The sequence below is a fragment of the Netta rufina genome (assembly GCF_964035555.1).
Source record: "Netta rufina genome assembly, chromosome: 1".
Taxonomy (NCBI): Eukaryota; Metazoa; Chordata; class Aves; order Anseriformes; family Anatidae; genus Netta; species Netta rufina.
The window spans coordinates 205,408,709-205,426,341 of NC_140123.1; the positions used below are offsets into that span (position 1 = coordinate 205,408,709).

General features: G+C 50.0%; 2 protein-coding genes across 4 annotated transcripts; one reads left to right on the forward strand and one right to left on the reverse strand.

Annotated features, from left to right (window-relative positions):
* The first annotated feature begins 290 nt into the window (after positions 1–290).
* CEP41 (centrosomal protein 41) lies at positions 291–12,366 on the forward strand. Of its 3 annotated transcripts, XR_014618483.1 has the most exons (12): positions 291–337; positions 709–772; positions 1,544–1,591; positions 4,840–4,901; positions 6,004–6,073; positions 6,472–6,607; positions 7,312–7,463; positions 7,775–7,842; positions 8,660–8,774; positions 8,923–9,138; positions 9,585–10,364; positions 12,232–12,366. XR_014618483.1 is itself a non-coding variant. In XM_084287765.1 (11 exons), the coding sequence occupies exons 1-11, from the start codon at positions 305–307 to the stop codon at positions 9,731–9,733; spliced, it is 1,113 nt and encodes a 370-aa protein (XP_084143891.1). In that variant the 5' UTR covers positions 291–304; the 3' UTR covers positions 9,734–10,794. The 3 variants fall into 3 exon arrangements, 1 of the variants encoding a protein (XP_084143891.1); XM_084287765.1 differs by lacking the exon at positions 12,232–12,366 and having other exon boundaries at positions 9,585–10,794; XR_014618484.1 differs by lacking the exons at positions 7,775–7,842; positions 8,660–8,774.
* Positions 12,367–13,054: 688 nt separating this feature from the next.
* Positions 13,055–16,772, reverse strand: LOC311222212 (carboxypeptidase A1-like; the record flags this gene model as incomplete). The annotated part of the gene is made up of 11 exons (XM_084306385.1): positions 13,055–13,242; positions 13,366–13,450; positions 14,232–14,431; positions 14,785–14,875; positions 15,056–15,166; positions 15,306–15,407; positions 15,489–15,590; positions 15,746–15,850; positions 15,934–16,068; positions 16,325–16,406; positions 16,708–16,772. 11 exons carry the CDS (start codon positions 16,770–16,772, stop codon positions 13,055–13,057), a joined length of 1,266 nt encoding a protein of 421 aa, XP_084162511.1.
* Positions 16,773–17,633: the final 861 nt, after the last annotated feature.

The window sequence follows — 17,633 nt, forward strand, 5'->3', positions numbered from 1 at the left end:
ACGCCCCTTTAGCCCAAACCACGCCCCCGACCCCCGCCCACCATCAAGCCCCGCCCCCGAGCCCCCCTTCCCGCCACGCGCCCTCTGAGCAGCGCCAGGCCCCGCCCACCGCCGCCAGGGGGCGTGGCCTCAGCGCCGCGGCCTCTCCCCCCGTTGCCTGGCAACGATTGAGCGGCGTCAGGGCCCGAACGGCGGCGTCCGATTGGCCGCGGCGGGGGCGGGCGGCCAATCGGGGCGGGGGTTGTTGCGGGGTCGGGTTGGGCGGGAGGGTGAGGGAGAGGAGAGGAGCGGCGGCGGCGGCAAGATGTCGGGCAGGAGGAGCGGCGGGCAGCCTGAGGTGGGGCGGGCCGGGGCCTTCCTCATCCTCCTTATCCTCCTCCCGTGAGGCGAGGGGACCTCGGCTGGGGCACCGTTGGGGAGGGTTCGGGGGGAGCGGGGCCGGGTTTGGGGGTAGAAATGCGATTTTTGGGGCTGTGGCGGACCCCGGGGCCTGTAGGCGCTGTGGTGAGGGGCTGGGGGCTCGGGTCTGGCCTTGCCTGGGGCGGTGGTCACGTTCTCGTTCCCCCCGCTGTCTTTTGGAGCTCTTAAAATGGTCTCGGAGCTCCTAAAATTGCCTTCTCTGTCGGTTTTTTGAAGGCTCTCAGCCTTCCAAGCGGATGCGTGGCTGTGCATTGACACCCCCGTCTCTTTTTTTCCCTTTTAAAACAGTATTTAACCAGGCGCATCCCTCAGAACCCCAAGTACCAGCACATAAAAACCCGCCTCGATACCGGTAAGTGGAATTGGGGGGGGTAAAAACACTGGGCACGGGTGTAAGAGAGCACAAATGGATACGCTGCCTGGGGTGTTTTGCCCCAAACTTGCCATGTTTTACCCCACGCAGTCAGTTCAGAACTCTCGTTGCCATTGTTGTGTCTTCCCTTATTATTTACGTCAGGTTCTGATGTGACGGTTTCTGTATGTGAGCTTTTCTTGCCTTAACTAATAACTTAACAAAGGCATAAATCAAAATAATTACTTGGAGGGTTTGTGTTGAGCTTTTTTCACTGTTAAAGTGATCAAATTTTACCCAATTTGCCTATAGTACCTGAAGAGCTGTTAGTAAAGGGGCTGCATGGCCACGTTTGCACTCAAAGCAACGTGTCAGAGGCAGGATTTGGGTACCAAGGTCCTGATTTTGGTTTCCTCAGACACAGGATGGTAATTTCAGACTCTGTTAAGATATGGAGACTTAGGTAGTGGCAGAGGCTTTGACCTACAGAGCACCGTGTGCCCCCAGAGACAGTGGGGGCACTTCCTAGTGAGGTGGCTGGTGCCCCATGGCTTTTGGTGTTGGAGAGGCATTTAGGTCATGCCCTCATTAATATGATTTTAATTTTCAGTTAGTCCCAAAGTGGTCGGGCCATTTTACATGATGATTGCTGTGGGTCCCTCTCAACTGAACTGTTTTATTCTCGTGTGGTCCCTTCCTTCAAAACCAAAATGCTGAAGCCTTTGTAGCTTAAGAAAACCACTAATAATTTGTAACTGATGCTTGTTACAGGGTGCAGTTTAACGAAATACATTGAGAAGTTGGAGGAGATCAAAAGAAGTGAGTATCTTGGGTAGCTTTTTTCTCTCTCCTGGTAGGACGTTACAGATTTAACTTAAGGTAGGAGACAGGCAGGTCTGAGAGGTCTCTTTTCCATATAATTTTAGCACACTTAGTCAGAATATTACAAAACAGGAGTTAAACAAGCTCCTTCCTATATTCCTCATCAGTTTTTACCAGCACCACCAAGGTTTAGAAGGCTTTGGGTTATTTGGGCTATTGAAAACCCAGCTGACTTTTATTTGTGGCTGTATTCCTCCTGAAAATAAGCTTTTAAAAATGTTTCGCTGCTTTATTTTCAGCTATTGTCAGGGTTATTTTCACACGGAGAGCCAGAAAGCTCTTGAACCCACAGGGCGCGTTTATTGAGGTGAAAGAAAACACCTCGTAATTAACGGGGATTAATTAGGATTTTTGAATGCTCGCTTTCAGTTCCTAGACCTGCTTACTGTGCTCCTAAAAACGGGGTTGGGGTTGAAAGGGAGGTCACAGGGCATGTTTGTGCTGGGTTTCCTGCAGAATGGCCCTTTGTTGCTGCTTGCTTCTGGGAAAGTCAGCAGAGAAATGCCCTCCTTTTTCCAAAACCTGGCTAAAGTTTCAGCCCCCAACGCCGGCTCGCCGTCGCTCTCTATCTGCCCTGGAAATCTTGTTGTGTTGCCTGTTGTTGGTTTGAAATCTCCCCCGCGAATCTGATCTCATCTCGTGCAGGAGATCTCTTGTTTCAGCGGGGTTTTGGAGCCCGGCAGAAGCTTTCTCGTTATGGTGGCGCTGAATGGGCACCTTGTGTTCCCAGGCAATTTAGAAACTCCCCTCCCTTGATTTCTCATGGGTAGATGACACCGTTTGGCCTCAGCTCTAGGTACCCAGCACAGTCAGCTCTCTGTTCCTTGGGTAACGTGAGAGAGAGGCTTTATACCGTGAGCCTGCCGTGGAATCAAAAATAAAGCAGCTGGAACCCCGATTATTCGTCCTTTGGAGGGCTGGCTTGAGAGGCACCAAGTCTCTTCCCTTTCTCTGGCGTTGCTGAGGCACGGAGAAGAACTTCTCTGAATATACACCAGAGTAATCGTGGCTTGAGACCCGTTTTCTGGAGCAAAATGTCAGAAAACCCAAACGGACTTCCCAGGACAGCACCAGGTACCTGTTCTTGCTTGGAAGTAGCAGCTCCGAGCATTCAAGGGGGTTTGCTCCAGGTCAGGCTTAGGAATAGCAGCTTTTTTTCCGTGTTTCCATCTATTTTTCCCTCTAAATTAAAATAATTTCTTCCTCTCCACAAGACTCAAGCTCTTTTTGCCTGTGGATGGGGATTTTGAATCATTTGGTTGTGGGCTACGTGTGGGTTTTGTGTTGAGCAGCTGAAATAATGATTGATTCTGAGCTACAGAGGGAGTTTCTAACAACCTGAGCTTGAGGCTTGAGACTAGTCAGTTTTTTAAGGACCACAAGGATCATTTTGAAGCTATTTGATGTTTTGAAACCTCGTTTTGTCCTTCAGATGTGGTTTGAAATGGACAGCACACGCTGGCTTAGTTTGGATGGGCACTGAATTTGCTCAGATAAATGTAGTAGCACGTTCAGTTCTTCGTGGCCTAACAATCAAATAGGGCAGGATGTTGAATTTGGGAACTCTGCTTGCTCTGAATGCTGAAAATTAATTGTTTTGCTTCTGCAGAAAGTGTATTTAAGAGATGGGAATTAAAAAACTAGAGGGAAAAGCTCACAATATCCTAGTGCCTCTCGACTGTGTGCAGGGAGAATCCTCTCCGAGCAGAATTTCTTTCAGGCTGCTCACTGCCCCTTGTAACCAGGAAGAAATTCCAGCCTCCAGCATCCACTTGGCTTCTTCTCTATAAATATCTCATCTTGAGGGTTTCCCTGAGCCAATTTTGGGGCTGCTGCTTGTGTGGCAATTACAGGGGTACGGATTGGAGCCTCTCCTCTCTTCCCCCCATCTTCCCTTGGTTAAGCTGTAGAGCGTTCAGCAGATGGCAGGGTTTAGAGCTGCTTAACTGGCTGGATTTGGTAAGTTCCTGGGCTGCATTATCAGCCCTCTTAGCTGAACAGCTGGGGAGAGAGCAGTTGGGAATACCCTCCAGCAGTTATTTAAGATATTAGAAAAACACAAAGGATTTTTCTTATTTTAAAAAATAAAAACCTGGGAGTTGAGGGCTGGAGCCCTGTAAGCGAGGAGGGGAGAAAGGAGGAGCGATTTTGTGGGTTTTAGGGAGCTTAGGGTGACTGGAGCTTGGCTTTCTGGGGTTAAAGAGCTGCACGCAGAGCTTTGTTAACAGCCACCACGCCTGGTACTGAAGGAATCTTGTTCATCTTCTTTGCCTTTCCTTGCCAGTACAGGACAGGTTTTTATTTTTATTCTTTTTCCTTCATACCCTCCCTGATGTCTTCTTTTTAGCTGTAAACTTCCCAAGGGATGGGACTTCCATTATCTTCCAGGGGAGGCTCTTTCATATCAAGATGTTCCTACTGATACTTGCCTTAGCTTCCCTCTCCTACTGCACACACCTGAAGGCTCCTCTCCTCCTGGTTCTTACACATCTTGAGTATCTCAGTGCTTCCATCCTTGTCATCGCTTCTTTAGCACCCTTAATCCCTGCTCTGGTGGTTTGCCAGCTGCTCCAACAGCCCACTTGATTTTCAGGCTTAAGAAGACAAAGACATTTCCTTAGAAATTTGTGTTAACAAATCACAGGAATTGGAATTTGATTGTGAGGTAAAGCAAGAAAACCTGGACCATTTTTATCAGTAAGATTAAATATACATGTATAATACTTGGGCTTAGTAGTTTAAAAAGCTGGGGCTGAGGTATACCCATGCTCTGATTCTGCTGAAATGCATACAATTAAAAATTCGAGTAAATTAAGTCTTTTAATAGAAGAGTTTGCAGTCATAGTGGGCTTCAAAGAACGGCAGAGGGGGTAAATTCATGAAGCTGCTTCCTTCCCTCAGTGAGAACAGAAAGCCCAAACTAAGAGGTGTAAAACTAGAATGTAAAAGCAACTAAATCTGCCTTCTATGTTTTAATTGTACCTGGACATGATCTCGTGAAAACTCCTAACAGAGAGAGGCCTTTAGGTTTGCTGCTCTGATCCTTCAGAGCAAGCTTAGCTTACTGCCCTGAAATCTTACACGTTAAGAGCCTACAAAAATAGCTGAGACCAAGCCCGTCACCTGGCATCTGCAAAAGCTGAGAATTGCTTCAAAATGTTCATTGTTCTCTTTTGTTTTTCAAGATTACAGATACAAGAAGGATGAGCTGTTTAAAAGATTGAAAGTGACGACTTTTGCCCAGTTGGTACGTATAGCTCTTCTCCCTGACTGCTGAAAGCTCCCTCTTGTGAACAGTGTGCTTGCTTTGCTTAAATGCCTTCTGTGTAGTTATGTAGGATTTTACAATCTATAATTCTTTTGTAATTGGATTTTCCTGCTCCTTCTTATTTTCCTGCACAGGCCAAAGTTTTCAGAGCAGTCAAACTCCTGTAATGGCAAATTGAAGGCTGCGATAACTCTGGTTCTGGAATTTGTTCCCTATTTATTTGTTTTCTTGTTTGCCTTTTTTTTTTTTTTTCCATTCACTTAAGAGGATCTTCAAGCCTCTTACAGAAGAAAAGGACCACATAAAGTAGTATTCAAATCTGATTTCATTGAGCTTTGGGTCAAGTAGCCCCAGCCTGAAACCCTCCCTAACTGCAGTTGTAACTGCAGAATATGGAAGGTTGAGGCTTCAAAGCTTTCTGTATAGCTTTTAATTAATGAAGCAAAATATTAAAAATAACTATGATCAGCAAATAGAGCAGAGTGTTTCTTATACTGGTTCAAGAAAAACAGTAAAACAAGAAAAAGACAGGCTTTCTTCTAAGGAGTAAAAGGAAAAGGGAAGGCTAAGCTTACAAATACTGAAGGAGCAGACTTCTGCAGGATTATATCTTCAGTTACACTGGATTGTCATGACCAAAACTGACTCCCACTGTTGGGATGAACTGATTTGTTATGGGAGTGTTGTAGGTCTGCTGTCACGGTCCACTTATACCAGCTGTTTGAGGTTTTCTCCAGGATATATGTTCTGAAATGTTTCAGTTGTTGTAAGTGACTGAACTTTGTAAATGTCAGAAGACATCTGACACATCTGATATCGCCAGCACGGCCTAGCTGGCTGTTCTTTGCCCTAAGGTTTTGTTGTTTCTTTTTGGTACAATCTCCATTTAATAAAAAAGGCAGACCTGCAGTGCAGACCTCAAATCCCCAACTGTGTTTGACACTGAAGTCCGGTAGCAGGTACGCTGAGTTAAAGGCATTTTGGCTGGAGGATTATTTTTCCTTAAGATGATCCCTGCTGTCTTTCAGTGACACCAGTGTGTGTGTATCGAGGCATTGTTGCTTGCTTTTGTTTCCTGCAGGTCATCCAGGTTGCTTCTCTATCTGATGAAACCTTAGGAGTGACGAATGAGGAGATCCACAAGCTGGAAGGTAACAACATTTATTGTGAGCACAAAGAGAGAGAGCTGTAGATCACTGTCATGTGCTGAACTGTGCCCTGACAGACATAGTTACTCAGCAAGTCCTTTTAATCAAGGAGAAAAATGGCATCATCTGTGGCCTGCAGCTGTTTGCAGGCTTGCAAATAGGAAAGACCTCGTGCTGTGTGGTTTACATTTCTATTGAATGCTTAAAAGTGAGATCTTGAGCTCTTAAAAATCATATGGCTCTTTATTTTTTCCTATGGGGCTCTCAGTAAGTCATTTTAAGAAGAGGATGAAGATAAGGCCGTCTTTGAGACGCGCTTTGAGACTAAAAATAGAAACCAGGCTTAAAACCTGCTTGTTTCCTGCAGCATTTTAACTCTTGGTGCCACGTTCTCTTCCCAGATGGTGCTTCTGATGCAGATGCTGAACTCTCGGCAGGGACAAATGGGAAAGGAAGCCCCAGTGGGACACCACCCAGTCCAGTCCTGTTCATAAACAGCACAGGAGCTGGGGAATCGTACCGGTCCACGCTGCAGAGGTACCTGATGATAACATTAACACAACTCTGTCTTGGCAGATAACTGGTTTTACCCCACTGGTTATTTTAAATTGCTATTAGTGGCTTTATATTGTTTTTTTTTTTTTTTTTTTTTCTTATTAAAGCCCGTTTTTGCAAGTCTGAGGATGGAATTAAGATAGAGAGTTAGCAGATTTTCCTATCTGAGTCTGTTTTGAGGTTGTAACCCAACGCTGTTGCTACTAGATCATCTGAATGGCTGACAAAGAAATGTGTTTGTGGGATTCAACCCAGTTCCCTCAGCTCAAGGGATCCATGTTATAAACTGCTCTGGTAAACCCAGTAACATCTTCCCAATCAATCTTAATGCATTGTCCTGAGACTTAGAAAAAGAATTTCCAAACCTGATGCATCACTTGTCAAGGAAGAATTTTTCTCCCTCACCTCAAAGAATGTTCCCTAGTTACTTAGGGTGCTGAGTAAAACACCTGGACTTGGCTGATTTGGTCATACAGTGACACTGTACTGTCTATTCTTATACAAATAAAATCAGTCTCTTACAATGTACTGGCAAGCCCAAAATAGATTCTCTCCATTTTTATGTGGTGTCGTGCTCTATTGGAACATAAACAGGCTATAAGAGAAGTTGATCAAAAAGCACTTTGGTTAAAAGGTACAAAAGTGTTCAGAGGGAGGCTTGCAGCATAACGCCTTTCCTTTTGCAGTGTGATAAGTGGTGTTGGCGAGCTGGATATAGAAAAGGACACTCCAAAGAAAGAGGACGCTGAGGCTAAAGACCTGCCTTACCCCGACTGCCCCTTCCTGCTTCTGGACGTGCGAGACCGAGATGCTTATGACCAATGTCACATTGTTGGAGGTGAGGAGATGGAGTCCCACCACAGCCTGTGTCAGCTGGGGTCACACACAGCTCTGTGTGTCATGCTGGCAGGCCAGGCTTCAAATTTTCCCTCCGAGGAGGACATCCCTTGGCTGCAGAACCTCTCTGCACTCATCCCGCACACCCATCCCTCCTGGAAAAGGATGAGGGCACCAAGCTGCTGTTAATCCCTTAGTCAGCAGGTTTCTAAATCTGTTGTTCTCTTACCAGCCCGTGTCAGTTGTATTCCAGAGTGTGAGGGTTGTTGTTCAGCAACTGTATGATTTTTTCTTTTTTTTCTTCCTCTGCAGCTTATTCATATCCTATCGCAACACTATCTAGAACCATGAACCCGTATACAAATAGTATTTTGGAATATGTATCCTTTACTTATAAAGTGCTGGAATCAAACAGAAAAATAAGAATAAAATTAGGGGTGTGTTGGTGAGGGCTTTCAAAAACAGCTGCAGCTCTAGCAGTTGCTGTGACCAGGGCAGAGTTTAACCATGAAAATCCTGGGACTCCAAGGAGAGTAGGAGGTGAGGTTCTTTCTGTTAGCTGTGGTTAATCGGGGGGGGCTCTGCTGCAGCCATCAGGTGCTGGATTTGAGTTCCTCAGAGCTCGAATGCCTCTTGGTGCCAGTGGGAGCTGCCTGAATTTTTTGGCACTTTGTGAGCTTGGCTCTGGCTGCTGGAAGGCAATTCTGTGCCATTTGCCTGTTCCACGCTGTTGCTGGAGTGCTGAGCTTCTTGAGGGAGGCACTGATCAAATCCTTTGGCTTCCTCTCAGTACCTTGATAGGGATTGGCTTCCCTCTGGAGGGCACAAAGAGGATTATTAGCTGGGATTAGGCTGAGAACTTCCCAAATTGGAAGCTTGCGAGGGCTGCAGGGGAGATTTTCAACAAATTGCCTCTTGCTGTTGCCTGTTACTAACCAGTCTTCAAATCAGCACTGAAACATTGTTCACAGAGCTGCACTGCAGTGGGGATCAGGCTGTGTCCTTCCAGTGTCTGGCAAGCTTCAGCTACTGAAGAATCAGTTTTAAAAGCACAGGTGAAGGGAATGCATTCCTGCCTGGTACTTGCAAATCAAAAAGGGAGTCTCTCTGCCTCCATCCCTGCTTGTTTCTCTCTTCTTCTTTCTGTGATGGTCACCCTGAGTTTACAAACGAATCCTTAGCTCTCCTGCCTCTCAGAAAAATGCCCATGGAAAAATCATAATTTTGTATGATGACGATGAGAGGCTGGCCAGCCAGGCTGCCACGACCATGTGTGAGAGGGGCTTTGAGAACTTGTTCATGTTATCTGGAGGTAAGGGGCAACGGGCACAGGGCGCAGTGGGATGAAAGCAAGGGTTTTGTGAGCTGGAGGGTGGGAATGGATGGATGGTCACCCATTGCTGGTAAAATCCCAAATCTCTGATCCCACCTTAGCTGATAAGCGATCTGTCCGTCTGCAGGCCTGAAAGTCCTTGCACAGAAGATCCCAGAAGGACTCGTCACCGGCTCGCTCCCCCCATCCTGCCAGGGGGCAGCTCCCCCTGGATCCACCCGAAAAAAGGCTGCTCCCAAAGCGCCACCCACACGTGCTGAGAATAAATGGAGATTTACTGCAGAAGATCTACAAAAGATTAAGTACTACCTAGAAGAGGAGCAGATTCCTTCAGATACTGCCAGTAAGACTCCAGGATGAATGCTAGGATAAATCCTGTAGCCCTTGAGCCTGCCCTGCAGCAGTTCCCTGCTTTGCCAAATTCTTTCCGTGAGGTAGCTGGGAGAAGGAGAGGGTTTTTTCTCCAAACTGAGAAAGAACTACACTGTGCTGATCCCAAAATTAAATCTTCTATAGCATTATGACAAAATCCTGGTTCTGTGAAGCCTACGATGCTTGAATGCCTTTAGGTTTTCCTGACCATTAGTATGTTTGGCAAGCTCTTAGCCCTTCTGTTCCTGCACAGCTAGATTGAGACTGCCCCAAAACCTGAATTTTTTGAGGGTTTGTGTGTTTAGGGTAAGAGCTGGACAGTCAGTGAGGGGCAGCAAATCATCTTGTGTTGCAGTGCTCCATCATGCACACATTTTCACCTGGATTTCTGATTTTTTTTTATTTTTTTTTCCCCAGGCCGTCTTAACCGTGGCTCTTCAGGGCGCGATTCCAAGGCAACGACCGTGAGGAGCAGCCCCAGCCTCCCCACTACTGCTGCCAACGTGGGGTCTCTCACCAGCCGCTCGTTCAGCAGGAGCAGCCTCCAGAACAGGCCATGGAAATAAGCAGCGGCGTCTCCTTGCACTGAATAAACGAATGTCCAGGTTCTGGGAACCCTGAGCAGTGCAGCCCGTTTGTCGTTTTAGGAATCCACGGGGGAAAAGCAGCTGTGGTTTATAAAAGGCAGCTCGGGTAAGGCAGGGGGAGAGCTGGAGGGGTTGAGGTTTTAGAGAAGCAGCAACAGCATCGCGTTGGCAAGGCTGGCCTGTAGGTGCAGTGGCAGGACAGGACTGGAATAACTGATTTTGTAGGGGAGGGAAGTAAAACCGGTAGCAAAGCCTGCGACCAGCAGGAAAGGTGCTGTGAAACTTGTAGTTCAGGCTAAAAAATTTGTGTCCATAACAAACGCTCCCTCTGTGCCGTGCCCAGAACTGCAGCTTGTGCTGACAGCAGAACACGTGGAGGTCAGTGGGCCAGAAAAGCATCTGTGAGCAAAAACCTCGGTGTTTTTTTAGCAGAGATGCAAATTGCCAAAATAATGGAGAAAGGATTCCGTGACTTCTTTTTTAAAAAATGTTTATGAACAGAAGTGTTTGTAATAAAGCTGTTTTTGGAAATAATGCCCAGCATGGCACAGTAACGTGACGGTTGTCTTGACTCGTGGGCAATTTGTGAAGTAGTTCTGTATTTTTGAAAGTGAGTTGGAAAGGAAAACAACTGATTCTTCTCCCTTATTGTCAGTCATTTTGACTTCTGACTGTGCTTTTTCTGCTTTGTTCTTCGCTGTGGTTATGGAGAATGCTCCTGTGCTGTGCTTGGGGATCTGAATAAGATGAGAGGGTAAGGCTGTGAGCTGAGCAGGGTTTTAGCTGCCTCTTACAGCAGGATCAGCTGCCGTGCTCCTCTTCCAGATGTGCTAGCAGAGTTGTCTCCCTGATTCAACTGCACACCAGTGCTTTCTTCACTCTCTTACTTGGAGCAGCTGCTTTAAGGTTAGGGTGGCTGAAGGGAAATTTTCTTTTGCCCTCTCACTGGGTCCCTACAACCTAGAAAGGACACATCTGGGAACTGAGCAGGGCAAGAAGGCTTTATAGGAAACCAGTATCACAGCTTTCATCAAATTGGTGCTTTCATCATACCAGTATTGCCTGGGTGACCTAGGAATCATCTGAAACTCATCAGTGAAAAAACTGATGCAGGGTGAGGAGAAAGCAGAACCGAGGTTGCCTGCGTTTGTAGATGGTTGTGGAGAGATCCTGCTCCTCTCGCCCTCACCTAGTGCTGCTCAGCTTTACCTGGCTTTGGCTTCTTGGTCTTGTGTTTTACTGTGTGGCTTTTTTTTTTTTTTTTCTTCCCCTTCTGACATAAGCAAATGATCTTTAACAGACCCTGGTGCAGGTCACAGGGGAAACTTAAGGTGAAAGGGCAAGGTGAGAGAAATTACAAGGCCAAGTTTATCAGTTTAAGGCTCAGCATCCCTGAGGACACTTATCACAACCTCTCTTTGTACCTCCACTACAGGAGTGAGCTTTGCCTTCTGTACCCGTGACCCCTTGAATGATTAGGATTTGTGAAAGCAAGAGGTTGTGTAACGAGCTGCTTTTCTGCCTCTGGACTACTCTTTTCAGATTCTTTCACTCCTCTTAGTGACAAATTTTGGTAGCAGAGCAGAACCACAGAATTTAGCTCTGTGCAGTGACCAGCACAAACCTCCCAAGCTGTGTAGGGATGCCCCGAGGGGGAGAAAAAGGGGAGAAAGGAAGGGCAGAGCCACGTTAAAAATATCCTGAAGGCCTATGCATACTTCAGCATTGAATGCCTGTGTTATCAAATATGAATCTATATTTTTCTATGTAACAAAAGCCAATTAAGGTGAGGTATCTTAAAGCCCTCAGCTTCCCAGAGAACCCTTAAATGGTTGTGCAAAGCAGTTTTAATTTGGGCAAGCTGCCCTTCCACCCTATCCACACAGGTGTCTTGCATTTTTACAGGGAGGCTGTATGTTTGTACTTAGTGCTGCAAGGGGCAGGCTCGTCGAGTGTGAACACCCAAATAAAATAATAAAATTTTTAAAAAATGGGGCTGTCTGTCTTAATCTTATTTCTTCCTGTCCCTGGGAAGGTGAATGCAGCTCACCATCTTATGAACTGCTCAGCTTTCTTGCACTCACGCATAATCAATCACATTCTGAATGAAGCAGCCTGTCTTTGTGTCACCTCTGGGGAGAGAAGTGGTTGTTTAAATGGTCTTAGACCCAAGTAGGACCTGCAAGAACCTCATCCACACTTTTCTGTGCTCTAGGTCTAGAGGAGTTGACTCGCCTCTTGGGGTTTTAGTTTCTGGCTGATGGTTTTACTGGCTGGATGTCCCCCTAAAGCTTTCAAAGGAATTTGATATTGAAGCATCCTGGAAATGCTACATCTAGCTTTGAGTGTGGGGGTGTAATGGGGCTTGTACAGCTGCATATTTTGATCTTGATGTCCCAAATCAGCTGCTCCATGATAATGCCATTGGGGGAAAAAAAATAAAAATAGATCTAACAGGCAGCACCTCCAACCACCAGGTAGCAAAATGAGAAGGATCCCAAATCCCTGGCTGCTCTGGACTGCATGAAAACCTACTTCTGAAGCAGAGAGGCAAAACTCTCAGAGCTGTTTGTGATCCTCCTAACCCAGGGCAACAAAACAAGAACTGAACATGCTTCCCTGTCACCCTACTGTTGATGGATTTGTGTATTTTGGACTTTTGATTTGGCATTGCTTGGAGGGGATGGGTACAGTCAGGCTGCGTATAGCCTGGGGGTTTTAAATGTTTAATAAAAAATAAATGATGATGTATGGTTGAGTTCCTCTTTTCAGTTTGAAGAGGGTCTGTGGGGGCTGAGGCTCTGCAGGGGCTGAGTTCCCATCACCCAGTGATCGCAGCAGGTGAGGAGATTCTGTTCTAATAGTGCTACAAGTTGGTGTTCAACACCAGAAACGCAAAATAAATCTTGCTAACCTACCCTGAAAACATCCCAGAGCCACCTCGACCCCTGGGGACGGTGCACGGCTGAGGTATCTGAGGTCTCTGCTTGCCCAGTGTCCAACTAAACCTCTCCCTACTCCATCCACTGCTCCAGCAGAGAGAAAACAAGCACTTTCCTTTCATGTCCCACTGCTTTTATGTCCTTAATCCTCCTGTGGGGCTGCTGGGCCAACACGTTGACCACCCCCAGGGACACTGAGTCAGTCAGAAAAAACATTTTACCCCCAAGAACACTGAAAAAAAAAACTTTTTGACACAATTGGAAGAAGGGAACCCACAATAAGAGGTGATTTTCTCCTCCTTTCCAGCAATTTATTGCATTCTTCTCCCCGGCTGAGTCAGCCACTGCTCAGCTCCCCTCAGTAGGGGTGTTCGAGTGTGTGGCGCATGATGACCTTCAGCGCCAGCCACGTCTCCTGGGCGGTCGGCACGATCTGGCTGGCGGGCAGCAGGAACCCGTAGCGCCCCGTGTCCCGCAGCTCGAAGGTGAAGGAGTACTTGATGCCCTGATTGTACGTCCAGTCGATGGTTCCTCCGCTCGCTTGATCTTGGGGGAAGAAACAGCAAAAAGGGTCACTCCGCCTTGTAGGGTCGCGTGGGGAGGTGTTCTCCCCTGTCCTGGGAAAGGGGGTTTTGGTTTATGTGGGAGCAGGGCAGCCCCGTTACTTACAGATGGTGCGGATGATGCTGCCGTACGTGTACTTGGTGCCGTACAGAGAAGACAAAGCGGCGACAGCCTCCTCGGCCACCTGGTGCTGGGGTGGGGGGGACACAGAAAGGAGAAAGATGAGGTGGGGAAGGCTTGGGGCAGGCTGCAGAAAGAGGTTTTATACTAATGCCGTGGGTAAAAACAATGCCAGGAAGGTGGAGTTTCTTTAGGAAACGGCCTTTGAGCTTTTCCAAACTCCCCGATCAATTTTCTTTCACAAAGTCTGATAAAACGGGGCTAATGGGGCTGCTAAGATGGTGAAGGGAAGATGTATGAGGAGAGGCTGAGGGCACTGGGCCTGTTCAGCCTGGAGAAGAGGAGGCTGAGGGGAGGCCTCATGGCGGCCTACAGCTTCCTCATGAGGGGGAATGGAGGGGAAGGAGATGGTCTCTTCTCTTTAGTGACCAACAATAAGATTTGAGGGAATGGTGTCAAGCTGTGACAGGGGAGGTTCAGGCTGGATATCAGGAAGAAGTTCTTCACTGAGAGGGTTGTCACGCACTGGAACAGGCTCCCCAGGGACGTAGTCACAGCACCAAGCCTGTCAGAGTTTAAGAAGCGTTTGGACTGTGCTCTCAGTCCTATGGTCTGAATTTTGGGGTAGACCTGTGTGGAACCAGTAGCTGGACCCGATGATCCTTATGGGCCCCTTCCAACTCGGGATATTCTCTGATTCTATGAATTGCCTCAGCCTGGGGGCTGGCAGAGGAGCCAGGGCTTCTTCCTGGCTTGCCAATGTCCACTCAGTGCATGATGGAGGCCGCCCCTTGGAGGAGAGCAGCCTCAGGGTGCCCAGGCCCTCCTCAAACCTCCACAGCAACCCCTACCAGTTCCTCCACGTCAGGCACGGGGGTGGTGGTGTAGCCGTAGGGGTAGAGCAGGAGCTGGGAGTAGCTGTGGATGGAGATGAAAGCCTTGATGTTCCCGTGGTTCTTCACAAAGTTGACGATGGCCTGCACCTCGGGCTCCGAGTTGGCGTAGGGCCCGCGGTATGTCTCCGAGCAGGGGCTGCTGCTGGACCCAGACCCTGTGGAGGAGAGGACGGTGAAAATGCAGGGTGGATGGCTTGGAGAGCCAAAAGAGCAAAGGACCCTTCCCATTTACAACCCCAAGAGCTTCTCCCACCCCTTGGCTGCTTGGTGGCCAGAGAGGAACGCTCCTAGGGCTCCACCTAGACATTTGTACGACGGTTCCCGTTTTGTGGTTCCTTCCCTACTGGTCACTAGGGGACACCAAAGCCTTGGGAGAGCCCAAACCCACGTCTTGGCCAAGGAGAGCAAAGCCCAGCCCTTCCCTAGGGACTTCAGAGAATCTCTCCGAGTCAGAAATGTCCTGCAGGGTGCAACCACCCCTCTGTGGGGTGAACGGGATTGCTCTGACCTCCAAAACCTGCGTCCCAGTTGCGGTTGGGGTCCACGCCGACGCACAAGGAGCCTGATTTCTTGGACCTGGTCTTGCGCCACATGCGGTTCTGGAAGGACAGAGCCACCTCAGCCCGTGCCCGGGGCTGGGGCTCCGCCAACCTTGGGCAGAAAAGCCAAAACAGTGTCCCGGGGGGGGACTAACAGGTCACAGCTGTCCCCTTCCCACCCCATGGAAACGTGGACAAGGAGGCCTGGAGCTTGTGCAGTGCCCCCATCCCCAGCCGTACCGTGGTGTGGGTGAAGACGAAGCCGTCAGGGTTGGTGACAATCTCCAGGAAGATGTCCATCTGGTCCAGGATGGAGGCCAGACCTTCATCTTTCTCCTGATCTTGGACAATCTACAGAGGGTGGCAGTTTGGGGATTGTGGGCTCACCATCACCTCCATGGGGATGGCCACACCGTAGCCGGGGAGAGGGGGAAAAGGGGGACGTTGTGGCCCTTTGGGGGCATGAGACGTGGCCAGGAGGTGCCTGTACCTTCTTGGCAAACCAGACACCGCTGGCTTGTGTCACCCACTCGCGGGAATGGATGCCGGTGTCGATCCAGATGGCCGGGCGGTTCGTGCCCCCTTTGCTGAACTGCAAGAGAAGAAATGGGGCCGTGGGGGAACCACCCGCGGTCCTGGGATCTGCTCACCCCACAAACCCCTCCTGCCTTACCTTGAGCACGTAGAGGGGGCGGTCTTCTGTCGACCGGCCGATCTCGAGCTTGCTGACCAGGTTGGGGTTTTCAGCCACCAGCAGGTCCATGAAGGCGTAGATCTGGGGGTGGGAGAGGGATTGGGAGGGCAATGAACGACCCCTGCAGTTGCAGCAAGCCCCTTGGCGAAAGCAATTCCAGCACATTATTATTATTATTATTATTTTTCCCCCCAAAATGCCCCAAAACTTGTGCTTTCCCACCCGCAGGACGTCACCTCGTCCAGGTTGTGGTAGCTGCTGTAGTCGAAGGTGTCGGTGGAGAGCGGCTGGAGCCGGCGGCGGTGGCGAAGCATCTGCATCTGCTCGTGGTCCACCAGCGCCTGGGGGGGACACGGGGCAGGCTGAGACCTCGTCCCCCGCCACGCCGAGACCCTCGCCCCCCGCTGCCACCACCGCTGCTGACCTGCACGTCCTCGATCATGATGGAGTAGGGGACGCCGTTGGCCTCCAGGTGGGCTTTGAGGGGCTGCAGGCTGCGGAAGGGCACGCGGACATCGACGGGGTCCCCGGTGCCGCGGGGGGACAGCCAGAAATCCAGCTGGGAGGGGGAGAAAAGGAAATGGGGAGGGGGTGTCCACCCGTGGGACAGCATCGCCCCCTCCCCAAGCCTCTACCCTGAGAGGTTTAACCCCCTCTCCCGTCCCCAACAGCACCCCAAAATAGGGCACGGGCACCCCAAGGAGACATCACCTCTAACCCACAGCCATCCCTGCTCTGTTCTGTGGGTGCAAAGCAAGGGACAAAGGTAAGGGGGGGGCGAAAACTCCCCCACCCCACCCTGCAGCACCCAATACCTGCAGCTCCTCCAGGTCCTGCAGCTCCTGCACCCTCCTCAGCTCCTCATCGCTGCTGGGGACGATGCGCAGCACCTGGTGCCTGTGGGGTCAGAGGGTGCTGGAGGGGCACGGGGCGAAGATCCAGCACCCAGGGGTCCACCATAGCCCCCTCCCCATCCATCCCATCCCATCCCATCCCATCCCATCCCATCCCATCCCATCCCATCCCATCCCATCCCATCCCATCCCATCCCATCCCATCCCATCCCATCCCATCCCCATTCCCCCAGTGCCTGTGTCCCATTGGGGCTGAACCAGCCACTGTCCCCATCCCGGACCCCATCCCCAACCCAGACGTGCCCCCATCCCGGCCACCCCCACCATCCAAACCCCCTCCCTACCCAACAAAATCCTCGGTGGCAGCAGCCACCGCCACCAGGGCAGCCAGCAGCAGGAGGACCTTCATTTCCAGCCGAAAGAGCTCACCCCACATCCCCGCAGCACCTCGGGGCATCTTAAATCCCGGCAGTCCCCAGCCCGGCCCCCCACCAGCTGCCCCAATTCCCAGGGCCCTGGGAAAGCTTCCTGCTGGCACCGGTCAAGGTTGGACACCGTGGACCTGCTGGCCCCGGGTGCAAACCCGTCCCGAGGAGCTGGAAACCGGCCGGGGCCGTCGGTGACTCAGCTGGTGGCGGGGCAGGACGTGGGGAGGTGACGCCAGATCCCAAATCCCACCGCCCACGGGGCTGGCCATGGCTCGGTGCTACGGGGAGAAAAAGGGAGAAACCGGGCAGAGAAAGGCGCAGGGTGTGGGTTTTCTCACGAGCCTGGGGTCTCAGGAGAGGCTGTGTTTGCTTTTTGGGGGGGATTGGATTAAAAGTTGGTGTGGGACAGAGATTAGGGAGGGTGGCGGTTTTTCCAGCTGGGAAAAAATAATAGAGGAAATGCCTGGAAGCACTTGGCACCCAGAAGTGTCCCCACTTGTCTCCGAGGGTGCCAGCCCCAAGAAAAGGGGAGGGATTTTGGGGGCGGTGCTGCCCCAAAAGCCACAGATCTGGGCACAGCCACCCATGATCTCCCGCACCCTTTGGGGTCGTTGGTCCCAAAGGACGGGGACGTGGTGGGGCTGCTGGTGGCACGGGGAGAATAAAACCCCCTCAGGGCTCAGAATCCTTTTTTTAACCATTTTTTTCCCCTTTCACTGAAATCCACCATGAAAAAAATAAATAACAAAAGGCTGTGGGATTGTCTGTGGGGTCGTTTATTGAGACGAGCGGCGGGGCCAGACCGATGGGGTCGGGGTTCCCCTCCCCGGCCGATCCCCGCG